The 12,706-nt window shown below is 44.6% G+C and overlaps 1 protein-coding gene across 4 annotated transcripts in view; it reads left to right on the top strand.

Moving 5' to 3' along the window:
- CUNH2orf74 (chromosome unknown C2orf74 homolog) overlaps window positions 1-12,706 on the top strand; it is a 19,106-nt gene that overhangs the window by 1,525 nt on the left and 4,875 nt on the right. Inside the window, exon 1 of one of the 4 annotated variants that reach the window (XM_017849091.1) lies at window positions 634-756. The exons of 1 other annotated variant lie outside the window; for it this stretch is intronic. In XM_017849091.1, coding sequence (XP_017704580.1) covers window positions 689-756 — 68 coding nt within the window. In that variant the 5' untranslated portion in view covers window positions 634-688. Of the gene's footprint in view, window positions 1-633; window positions 757-2,887; window positions 2,910-5,789; window positions 5,813-12,706 lie in introns of those variants that run through there. 2 more of the 4 variants (XM_017849097.1, XM_017849089.1) reach the window with 2 other exon arrangements.

Raw genomic sequence — 12,706 nt, 5'->3', positions numbered from 1 at the left:
GTCTTGCTCTGTCTGTCGCCCAGGCTGCAGTGCAGTGGCGCGATCTCGGCTCACTGCAAGCTCCGCCTACCGGGTTCACGCCATTCTCCTGCCTCAGGCTCCTGAGTAGCTGGAACTACAGGCGCCCGTCACCACGCCCGGCTATTTTGTATTTTTAGTAGAGACGGGGTTTCACCGTGTTAGCCAGGACGATCTTGATCTCCTGGCCTCGTGATCCGCCCACCTTGGCCTCCCAAAGTGCTGGGATTACAGACGTGAGCCACCGCGCCCAGCCAACATTAATTTTTTAAAACTCGATTTAGACACCGTTTGGAGACGGCCAGGTGCTGAATACCTGCTGATATAATGCAGTGTATTTTTGTTTGAGAGCCACAGGAAGACGCCTTGTGGCTGTTGTACTGGTATTCCCTCTTCATAGGAGGGATGGTGCCTCTGGACATCTTCCGACAGCAGGCTCCCTGGGTGAGGTTAGCAGCGCCAGCCCGGGTTAGCGGAAGCAGCCTTCAGGTCGCATAAGGAAGCAGGTTTATCAGTATGCGCCGCGAATTTTCTGTTAGGGAAACCGATGGGGCGCGGCTCCTTGGAGCATGCGCACACAAACTTTCCTCTAGGAATCAGGCGAGCATGCGCACACAGATGTTACGGTTTGGGCGCGCTATTTGGAGCGTGCGCGGTCAGGTCCGAGGACATGACATCGTCCGAGAGTCTGTTAAAAACCTGCTCTGGCCGGATTCCAGACTCGAGGGGGAAAGGCTGGTATGTTCGTTTTATAACAGGAGTTTCAGCGTCGTCTTTTTTCCTTGGATACGTTTTTCCAAATATAAATATATTAAATATTCATTTTAAAATATCTGAGAATTAACAGGCAGCAGTGCATTAGACAAATAGGCAAAGGACTGGGGTACAAAGTTCACAGAAAAATAATAGTTCAAAATAGACTTTAAATATGTGAAAAGATGCTTAGCTGCATGTTTTTGTGTTTTTTTTAAACTTTATTTATTTATTTTTTTGAGATGGAGTCCCACTGTGTTGCCCACGCTGGAGTGCAGTAATGCAATCTCGGCTCACTGCAACCTCCGCTTCCCAGGTTCAAGCGATTCTCCCACCTCAGCCTCCTGAGTAGCTAGGATCACAGGCAGGTGCCACCACGCCAGGCTAATGTTTGTATTTTTAGAAGAAATGCGGTTCACCATGTTAGTCAGGCTGGTCTCAAACTCCTGACCTCAGGTGATCCACCCGCCTCAGCCTCCCAAAGTGCTGGGATTACAGGTGGGAGCCACCGCGCCTGGCCTGTTTTGTTTATTTTGTTTTGTTTTGTTTTTCTGAGACAGGTGGCACGATCACAGCTCACTGCAGCCTCCACTTCCCAGGCCCAAGTAATCCACCTCAGTTTTGCCAAGTGCTAGGATTACAGGCCAGCATCAGTTTAAATAAGAATGCAAATCATCATGATTGGTAAACATTGAAACGTTTGGTAATATACTCAATATAGGAGGATATAAGGGTAACAGGTGCCGAGTTACAGTGCTAGTAGGAGCAGAAAGCAGCAATCCTTTGTGGTTATCAAAACCACACTGAATAACATTTGCATTTTGACCCAACAATCCCACTTTGGGGAATTTTGCCTCCAAATACACTTGCTTACATATAAAGTAATATGTGTAGGAGGTTATTGATGGTAATAGCAAAAGATTGTAAACTACTTGAGTATCCATCAGAGGACTGATATTATAAACTATAGTATATATGCACAATGGAGCATTGTGCAGCTATGAAAAAGAGTGAGGAATCAGTTTCCAATATACTAATGTGGAACCATCTCTAGCATATCTTACTAAGTGAAAAAAGCCCAGGTGCCAAACAGTGTATAAATTATGCTTTTGTGTAGAAAAAGATAAATGAGAGTATATGATCCTTATTTCCACATAAATTCTGGTAATATACTCAATAAACTAATAATCATGGTTTCATATGAGATGGAGGGTAGGACTGAGATAGGGTGAGAGACTTCTCAATGTATTCCTCATTATAATATATTGTTCTTTGAATTATCTGAATGCTGTTCATTAAAAACAAAAATAAGACTACAGTAACTTTTTTTTTTAAAGAAAAGCTAGAAACGTATAATATAAAAAAAAGGGGCCAGGTGCGGTGGCTCCTGCTTGTAATCACAGCACTTTGGGAGGCTGAGAAGGGCAGATCACGAAGTCAGGAGATGGAGACCATCGTGGGCAACGTGGTGAAACCCCGTCTTTACTAAAAATACAAAAATTAGACAGGCGTGGTGGCGCATGCCTATAGTCCTAGCAACTCTGGAGGCTAAGGCAGGAGAATCGAATCGCTTGAACCAGGTAGTCAGAGGTTGCAGTGAGCCGAGATGGTGCCACTGCACTCCAGCCTGGTGACAGACTGGAGGCTGGGTGTGTGGCTCACACCTGTAATCCCACCACTTTGGAAGACTGAGACAGGAGGATTGCTTGAGCACAGGAGTTTGAGACCAACCTGGGCAACATGGTGAAAACCTGTGTCTACAAAAAGAACATCAACAACAACAAAAAACCCCAAAATTAGGTGGGAGTGTGGTGGTGGGCACCTGTAGTCCCAACTACCGGGGAGGTTGAGGTGGGAGGGCCGGTTGAGCCCAGGAGGCAGAGGTTACAGTGAGTTGAGATACTGCCACTGCACTCCAGCCTGGGTGACAGACGGAGACTCTCAAAAAAAAGAGAAAGAAAGAAAAAAGGTGAATTTATGGGAGATTTTTCCTTTCCTTTTTTTTTTTTTTTTTTTTTGTTTTTTTTGATAGGGTTTCCTCTCTTGCCCAGACTGGAGTGCAGTGGCGCGATCACAACTCACTGCCCAGGCTCAAGCGATCTGCCGGCCTCAGCCTCCCGAAGTGTTGGGATTACAGGGTGAGCCACTGTTCCCGGACAAGAATATTATTTTATATGTTTTTACACACACAAGAGTTTTCTTGGAATAACAAGAGTACATCCAAAGTGTTTTGCCAATTTACATTTCCATCTGCAATATAGAAAACCTTCTCCTTGCTGCACGTCCTCACCAATTCTTAGAACTGACAGACTACTTTTTTTGTCAATCTTGTGGTATAAAATATTACCTGATTTTGTTTTCACTTTGCACTTCTGTGATTAGTGAGGTGAGCCTCTTATGTTTATTGCCCATTCATGCTTTGTCTTTTGAGAAGTACCTTTTTTCTGTTTTGCCTTTCCCTTTTTCATAGGAGTTTTAAAAAATGTATTCTATATGTTGATTCTTAAAGATTATTTGTGTGGCAAATATTTTCTACCAGTCTGTGGGTTGCCTTTTTGTTTGGTTGGTTTTTGTTTGTTTTGAGACTGAGTCTCGTTCTGTTGCCCAGGCTGGAGTGCAGTGGTGCCATCTTGGCTTACCGCAACCTCTACCCCATAGCTTCAAGCAATTCTCCTGCCTCAGCCTCCTGAGTAGCTGGGATTACAGGTACCTGCCACCACGCCCAGCAGATTTTTATATTTTTAGTAGAGATGAGGTTTCACCATGTTGGCCAGGCTGGTCTCGAAATCCTGACTGCAGGTGATCCACTTGCCTTGGCCTCCCAAAGTGCTGGGATTCCAGGCGTCAGCCACTGTACCTGACCTGGAAAGGAATATTTTAATAAAATAATTTTTATTGTTTTACTTGTTTTGGAAATAGAGGAGAGGTTTTTTTTTTTTTAAATAATTTTAAAATCTGATACTAATGTTTATTACTCATTTGGATATCCTCTTGTGTGAAGTGCCTGTTCAAGTCTTTTGTCCATTTTCTTTCTTTTTTTTTTTTTTTTGTTGAGGACGGAGTCTTGCTCTGTGCCAGGCGGGACTGCGTGGGCGGATCTTCAGTTCACTGCAAAGCTCCGCCTCCTGGTTCACGCATTTCCTGGCTGCAGCCTCTCCCGGTAAGCTGGGGGATACAGGCGGCGCGCGAGCAACGCCTGCGCGCGGCTAGTTTTTTGTATTTCTGTTAGTAGAGACGGGTTTCACCGGTGTAGCAGGGTGGTCTCAATCTCGTCTGCACTGGTGATCCGCCGTCTCGGCCTCCAAAGTGCTGGGACGTTACAGGCTTGAGCCACGCGCCTGGGCCCTTTTGTCTCATGTCGTTCGTATTGTTTTATTGATGTTACAAGAATTCTTGATATATATTCGTGAATACATCGTCCTTTGTACATAAATAGTCTTTGGCTGTCTTTTTTTTTTTTTTTTTTGAGGATGAGTCTTGGCCCCTGAAGTCTTGCCCTATCACCCAGGCTGAAGTGCAGTGGGCATAATCTCAGCTCACTTCAACCTCCGTCTCCTGGGTTTAAGCGATTCTCCTGCCTCAGCCTCCCGAGTAGCTGGGTTTATAGGTGCACACCACCACACCCCGCTAATTTTTTTTTTTTTTGAGACGGAGTCTGGCACTATTGCCCAGGCTGGAGTGCAGTGGCCGGATCTCAGCTCACTGCAAGCTCCGCCTCCCGGGTTTACGCCATTCTCCTGCCTCAGCCTCCCGAGTAGCTGGGACTACAGGCGCCCGCCACCTCGCCCGGCTAGTTTTTTTGTCTGTTTTAGTAGAGATGGGGTTTCACCATGTTAGCCAGGATGGTCTCGATCTCCTGACCTCGTGATCCGCCCGTCTCGGCCTCCCAAAGTGCTGGGATTACAGGCTTGAGCCACCGCGCCCGGCCAATTTTTGTATTTTCAGTAGAGACAGAGACGTTGATAACTGGCAGACTATGCCTGTGTTGGGGCAGGAGGTCTTTGGAAAAACTCTGTATCTTCTGCTAAATTTTGCTATGAACCTAAAACTAGAGAAATAAGGTCTTCAAAACAAACAAGAAGTCCTGCACAATCTGTCTAACCTCCTGGTACAAACGTGAGCGCAGATGAGCTTCAAGGGCAAGGTGATATTCACAAACATTGCTTCAGATATGAAGCCTAACCATGGAGACCAAAAAAATATCTCCCCTCTGACTTCAAGCATGTCCTGTGTATCTGTATTCAACAAGAATAACGTTTTTGCAGGGGATTAAGAGTCGGGAGAGTGAGTGTGGTTTTCTCCGGAGTGGGAGTTAACCAATATGTAGGAGGAAGGGTGTCTCAGGGCCTTAGGTGTGTCCTTTTATAGCTTCATAATCCTGGATGCTGTAATAAGGCCTCCTGCAGACCTTAGTTCTATTCCACAGCTGCCCAGGGTGTTTATAAAAGTGCAATGCCAAGGTTTATTCCAGAGCTAAAGTCAGAAAAACTTTTGGCCCTTCGATGTACCTCAGCACTTGCGAGTCTGTCCTGGTCCAACTGAAAATAGGGATGCTGTGGACTTTCTGGGCCAACTTCCCTGTCTAGATGTTGGGTGCCTTTTTTTTTTTTTTTTTTTTAGATGGAGTCTCGCTCTGTTGCCCAGGCTGGAGTGCAGTGGTGCAATCTTCGCTGACTGCAACTTCCACCTCCTGGGTTCAAGTGATTCTCCTGCCTCAGCCTCACGAGTAGCTGGGATTACAGGCATGCACCACCACGCCTGGCTAATTTTGTATTTTTTTAGTAAAGACAGGGTTTCTCCATGTTGGTCAGGCTGGTCTCGAACTTCTGACCTCAGGCAATTTGCCCGCCTTGGCCTCCCAAAGTGCTGAGATTACAGGCATGAGCCACCGTGCCCAGATGATGTCGGGCTTCTTGATGGGGGAGCCCAAAAGAGGCATCTCAAGGGTAATTTTCATGAACGCAGATATGAGTCAACAGACGAAGTCGCTTGGTCTAGTTCTTCTTGTCCCTGTGTTGGAGATGGCCTTTTCTGGGACTAGGTAGGTGTTATGGTCATGTTGCATAATACTGGGTCTGCAAAGATCCCATAATGGTTAATGGAAAAATACTATGGCAAGTCATGGATATTCTCTGTAGGGCCAGGTGCTGAGGGTTGGTGAAGTTGTCCTTTGGGGTTAGATCTCGGTTCTCCTTTAGGCCAAGAGTCAGTAAACTAAAACTCAGCCACGTTCCTCTGATCCAAGTTCTGTGCTCCAGAGATCTAGGATTCCTGGGATGGAGATGCACCTGGCCTTCCATTTTCTTTTAGATTCTAGTGAGGTCTTGACTATCCAGGATTGCTCCTAACATTAAGAGCACCTCCAGCAGGAGTATAGCTGGTGTTCCCTTGATGGGAAGCCTACCCCTTGAAGGTACCTTCTTGATCTTTATAAGGAGTGAGAGCTACAGTGAGTCCTGCACTAAGAGGATCATCCTGTGATGTTGAGAGGGAAAATGGGCCTCCTGGACAGAAACACTGAGACACATTGGGGCCTGCTGTAAGATCCACATTGGTCCTCCCTCCACGTGTTCCATCACAGAGGCTGTGTTCTGTGTTCCTTTATGCCTAAATATAGTCAGTCAGATGCAGCTACAAGAGGAGACGTGAGAAGATCAGGAAAACAAAGCTGACTGTCCTCACAGGCCCTAAAAACAGGAGGCCCTGCATACCACATAGGGCCGGTGGGAAAGCCCCACAGCATGGAGCAGGAGGTAGAGGGGGCAAGAACTAGAGGAGAGAATAGGTCATGGTTTTTGTTGGAGTTTCTGAGGAAAAGGCAAGGGAGGGCAAGGTAAACATCTCAAGATTGGCTAGTTTGAATAGTTTCAGGGCTCTGCTTGGCCCCGGGGATGCTGAAGGCAGAGGAATATTGTCTCCTGGGGTGTGCTGCCAGATGGAGGAGACTTGGCTCTGGATTGGTTAGTTTCATATCAAAGGGATGCCACAGGCCACACCCTTTGCTTTCACTAAGAATTGGCTAGTTCCAGGAGGGGCAGCCTCAGCTAGAAAGGTTTTTAAGATGTCAAAACAGGCTGGGTGCAGTGGTTTGTGCCTGTAATCCCAGTACTTTGGGAGGCCGAGGCGGAAGGATCACAAGGTCAGGAGCTCAAGACCAGCCTGGCCAAGATGGTGAAACCCTGTCTCTATTAAAAATACAAAAATTAGCCAAGTGTGATGTCAGATGCCTGTAATCCCAGCTACTTGGGAGGCTGAGGCAGGAGAATCGCTGGAACCCGGGAGGTGGAGGTTGCAGTGAGCTTAGATTGCACCATTGCACTCTAGCCTGGGTGACAGAGCAAGACTCTGTCTCAAAAAAAAAAAAAAAGATGTCAAAACATCATAATATACAGAAGATCAAAATATATAAATACAGGCTGTACTAGATACCTATTGCTACATAAGTGACTCCAAAACGTAGCAGCTTAATGCAAACATTTATGAACTGTTAGCTTCTGTGTGCTTGGTGATCCTGGCTCAGGGTCTTTCTAGAGGTTGCAGTCAAGATGTTAGTCTGCAGTAATCTGAAGACTCATTTGGGGGAGAATCCATTTCCAAGCTTCTTCACATGGTTATTGGCAAGGAGCCCTAGTTCCTCCCTGGCTGTTGGAAGGATGTGGGGCTCAGTTCTTCAACATGTGGGTCATTCCATGGGCTGCTTGAGTGTCCCCACAACATGGCAACTGGCTTCTCACAGGGCAGGTGACCTGAGAGAAAAGGCAAGGAGGATGCCACAGTGCGTTTTATGACCCACTCTCAGAACTCACAGGCCCTCACTTTTGCTTCATTTTAGTCATTAGAAGAGATTTGCTACTATAAATCCAGTCTACACTCGAGAGAAGGGAGGAATATTAAATAATTAAAACCATCACAAAGTCCAACACCAAATTGATCTCCACAAATCCAGTCCAGGGGCATTGTGGCAAAAACCACACTGCCCTGGTTTGCCGCAGATCCAGTGATTTCAGTCTTTTGGAGACAATGGTATTTAAACCATGAAGCTTCTCCCTTTTGTGGATTAGAGATGTGAGATTTCTGGCACATCAAGGTGAGTCTCATTTGGAGTCTGCACAAAGTTGAGGCTCCTAGGTCTCCCAGGGTCAGGTTTTCAGTAGGCCATGCTTTAAAGGCTGGGGGTAGAACAAAGAGTGCGTTAGGAAATGCAGGACAGGGATCCTGCCAACACCGGTTTGTGGAGTGGACTCTCTCCTTAGAGCTACCTGGTAGCCTGACTGTGCTGTTTACTAAACATTACCAAGCATCATTATAAATGAAGGGAAAATAGAAGTGAGGACAGACAGGAGGAAGACAATTTAAAATGTTTCAGTAAATCAATAGTAGAAGGATAAAGATGTGAAATTTAAAATGTATAAACTGGGTGCGGTGGCTCACGCCTGTAATCCCAGCACTTTGGGAAACTGAGGCTGGCAGATCACCTGAGGTCAAGAGTTCAAGACCAGCCAGGCCAACATGGTGAAACCCCATCTCCACTAAAAATATAAAAATTAGCTGGGCGTGGTGGTGCAGATGTGTAATCCAATCCCAGCTACTCAGGAGGCTGAGGCAGGAGAATCTCTTGAACCTGGGAGGCAGAGGTTGCAGTGAGCTGAGATCATGCCACTGCACTCCAGGCTGGGTGACAGAGCAACACTCTGTCTCAACAAAGAAAAAGAAAAAGAAAAAAAATGTCTTCCTTTTTTGCTTTAGATAAAATTTAGTATTTGGGTAGGCGCGAAGGCTCACGCGTGTAAGACAATCCCAGCACTTTGGAAGGCCGAGGTGGGTGGATCACTTGAGGTCAGGAGTTCAAGACCAGCCTGGCCAACATGGTGAAATCCTGTCTCTACTAATAATACAAAAATTAGCCGGCCGTGGTGGCGGGCGCCTGTAATCACAGCTACTTGGGAGGCTGAGGTAGAAGAATTGCTTCAACCTGGGAGGTGGAGGTTGCAGTGAGCCAAGATCATGCCATTGCACTCCAGCCTGGGCAATAAGAGCGAAATTCTGTCCCCCCCCAAAAAAAGAAAAAATTAGAATTCAAAAGTTCAAGTTCCAATAGTGGGTCATCCTACAGTCTACTTGATCAGTGCTTTACAAAGCTGTCAAGGTCATCAAAAACAAGGAAAGTTTGAGAAATTGTTACAGCCAAGAGGAGCCTAAGGAGACATGATTTAATTGTAATATAGTGTCCTGAATGGGGTCCTGGACCCAAAAAAGACATTAGGTGAAAACTAAGAGAATGTGAATCAACCATGGGCTTTAGTTAAGAATAACTTATCAGTATTGGTTCATAAATCGTAACAAATGGATCACACTGATTTACAATATTAATAATAGGGGAAAATGGGGTAAGGTATATGAGAACCCCTGTACTGTCTTCTCAGCTTTTCTATAAATCCAAAACATCCAAAAAAATTGTTTTAAGTCTGTTTTTGCCCAACAGTTACCAAAATCTTTACAGAGAGGAAAACATCCCCTTGAGCACTAGGTTACCGATCATGAGCTGTGAATATTTTTACTGTGTGCTTAAAAAGAAACAGAAAAGGCTGGGCTGGGTGGCTCACGCCTATAATCCCAGTACTTTGGGAGGCCAAGGTAGGCGGATCGCTTGAGGTCAGGAGTTCAAGACCAGCCTGGCCAACATGGTGAAACCCCGTTTCTACTAAAAAAATACAAAAATTAGTCAGGTGTGGTGGTACATGCCTGTAATCCCAGCTACTCAGGAGGCTGAGACAGGAGAATGGCTTGAACCCAGGAGGCAGAGGTTGCAGTGAGCTGAGATCAAGCCACTGCACTCCAGCCTGGGCAACAGAGTGAGACTTTCTCAAAACAAAACAAAACAAAAAAAAAAACAGAAAAGTTTAAAGTGTTTGACTAATCATATTTAAGCAAGTTCCCAATACAATTAAGTTGCTTAGATGACAAATTTGTGATTCAGGGGTTTCTTGTTAATTCAACAAAGAGAAATAAAGACTCCTGTGGTTAAGAAAGACTTTGATATCTACAAGAGAAACTAATTTCTAGGCTTGAGAAAATTGCTTTGAGTCAGAAAATATGTTTTATTTCCCATTAATTGTTTATGAAATGTTTCTACTATTTTAACAATTTCAGTCTCATCACCAATGAATTTTTTTTCCTCTTTTGATTTTTTTCATCCTCGCCTCCACATCCCCTCAAAAAACCAGAATAGTTGTTGGGCTATTCAAATGAATGTGATTTATTATCTCCCTTTTGCAAGCTAATGAGATAGATTATAAAGAAATCAAGGGTTTTTTGTTGTTGTTTTTTGTTTTTTGTTTTTTTTAAACAGTTTTAAACCTAAAGCAGAACATTGCTTTTTTCTTAACAAAGGTTAAGAGGAGACTGAATCTCAAGAATTAGAAATAAGGCTGAGCGAGGTGGTTCATGCCTGTAATCCCAGCACTTTAGGAGGCCAAGTGGGAGGATTGCTTGAGCCCAGGAGTTTGAGACCAGCCAGGGCAACATGACTAGACCTTGTCTCTACAAAAAAAAATAAAAAATTAGCCAGGCATGATGGCATGTGCCTGTAGTTCCAGCTACTCGGGAGGCTGAGGTGGGAGGATCACTTGACCCTGGTAGGTTAAGGCTGCAGTGAGCTATGATTGCACTACTGCACTCCAGTCTGCACAACAGAGCAAGACCTAGTCCCAAAAAAAGAAATTAAGTAAAAACATATTGAAGAAAAGGGAATGAATAGAAGTTAAAATAATCGGCTGGGTTCTGTGGCTCATGCCTATAATCCTGGCACTTTGGGAGGCTGAGGAAGGAAGATCACTTGAGCCCAGGAGTTCAAGACCAGCCTGGGCAACATGGCAAAACTCTGTCTCTTTTAAAAAAGAAAACAAAAATCAAAACATAAGATATTTGGAGCCAAAAAACAATGAAACAAAATGGATGAGATTTAGAATAAAAGATGAAGAGCCAGAGGCCAATAAATTTTGAAAATAAAACATTAATATTTTAATGTCAGAGTTGTGCTCACATATATATGTACAAATATGTCCATCAATGCTATTAATAAAAGCAGTAAGTTGTCCAACAATAAGAAAGTAATTGGCTGGGCATGGTGGCTCACGCCTGTAATCCTAACACTTTCAGAGGCCAAGATGGGCAGATCGCTTAAGCTAAGGGGTTTGAGAACAGCATGGGCAACATGGTGAGACCTCGTCTCTAAAAAGATACAAAAAGTTAGTGGGCATTTCTATGTTTATTCAACAAACTATAACATTTCTATGTTTATTCAACAAACTATAAATATTAGCTTATTAGCTTTATGGGACAATTGGGCTGATTTCAAAAGGAAGCCTAATGGATGGTGATTGCATAATGGAAGGGAATCCAAGAACCAAGTCCTTTTTTTTTTTTTTTTTTTGAGATGGGGTCTCACTCTGTTGCCAGGATGGAGTGCAGTGGTGTGATCTCAGCTCACCACAACCTCCACTTCCTGAGTTCAAGCAGTTCTCCTGCCTCAGCCTCCAAAGTAGCCAGGACTACAGAGGCATGCCACCACACACGGCTAATTTTTTGTATTTTTAGTAGAGATGGGGTTTCACCATGTTAGCCAGGATGACCTCAATCTCCTGACCTCGTGATCCTCCCGCCTCAGCCTCCCAAAGTGCTGGGATTACAGGCTTGAGCCACTGTACCTGGCCTTTTTTTTTTTCAAGATGGAGTCTCTGTCACCTAGGCTGGAGTGCAGTGACACGATCTCAGCTCACTGCTACTTCTGCCTTCCCGGTTCAAGCAATTCTCCTGTCTTAGCCTCCCAGGTAGCTGGGATTACAGGCGCACACCACCATGCTGGCTAATTTTTGTATTTTTAGTTGAGACAGGGTTTCCCATACCAGGCTGGTCTCAAACTCCTGTCCTCAAATGGTCCTCCCACCTTGATCTCCCAAAGTGCTGGGATTACAGGCGTGAGCCACCACACCCGGCCAAGTACCAAGTCTTAAAGGATTGAGAGGTGGGACAGGTCAAGGGCTGAGGTAGGGGTAGGACATTCACAGTGGGGAAACAAATTGAACGAATGAGTGGAGATTGAAATAAAATCTGTATGTGCTGGTATTTTTATTTTTGCAATGCCTGCTGTATACCTGGCCACTTTACAGACAAATTCCCTTTTTGTTCCATAAGTAATTTTTAAAATTGTGATAAAATATACATAACATAAAATTTACCATTTTAACCATTTTTAAGTGTGCAGTTTGGTGGTATTAAGTATATTCACATTATTGTGCTACCATCACCACTGTCCACCTCTAGAACTTTTTCATGATTCTAAATTGAAACTCTACAGCCATTAAACACTGATTTCCCATTTCTTCCTCTCTGCAGCACCTGCTAGCCATGATTCTGCTTTCTGTGTCTATAAATTTGACTATTTCAGATACCTCATATAAGTGGAATCATACAACATGTGACCTATTGTGTCTGGCTTACTTTACTTAGCATAATGCCTACAAAATTCATCCATGTTGTAGCATGTATCAGAATGTCATTCCTTGTTTTTTTTTTTGAGACGAAGTCTCACTCTTGTTCCCCAGGCTGGAGTGCAATGGCACAATCTTGGCTTACTGCAACCTCCGCCTCCCAGGTTCAAGCAATTCTCCTTTCTCGGCTCCCTGAGTAACTGGGATTACAGGCACCTGCCACCAGGCCTGGCTAATTTTTGTATTTTTAGTAGAGATGGGGTTTCACCATGTTGGCCAGGCTGGTCTAGAACTCCCCTCCTCAGGCGATCCACCCACCTCGGCCTCCCAAAGTGCCGGGATTACAGGCGTGAGCCACCGCGCCCAGCCAAGAATTTCATTCCTTTTAAAGCTGAATAGTATTCCATTGTGTGTATAGACCGCATTTTTTTTTTTTTTTTTTTTTT

Source organism: Rhinopithecus bieti, unplaced genomic scaffold (genome assembly GCF_001698545.2).
Source record: "Rhinopithecus bieti isolate Rb0 unplaced genomic scaffold, ASM169854v2 scaffold_30775, whole genome shotgun sequence".
In the NCBI taxonomy this organism is placed as follows: Eukaryota; Metazoa; Chordata; class Mammalia; order Primates; family Cercopithecidae; genus Rhinopithecus; species Rhinopithecus bieti.
Note: the sequence above shows the minus strand (reverse complement) of the source record. Positions and strands in the feature narration are given on the sequence as shown.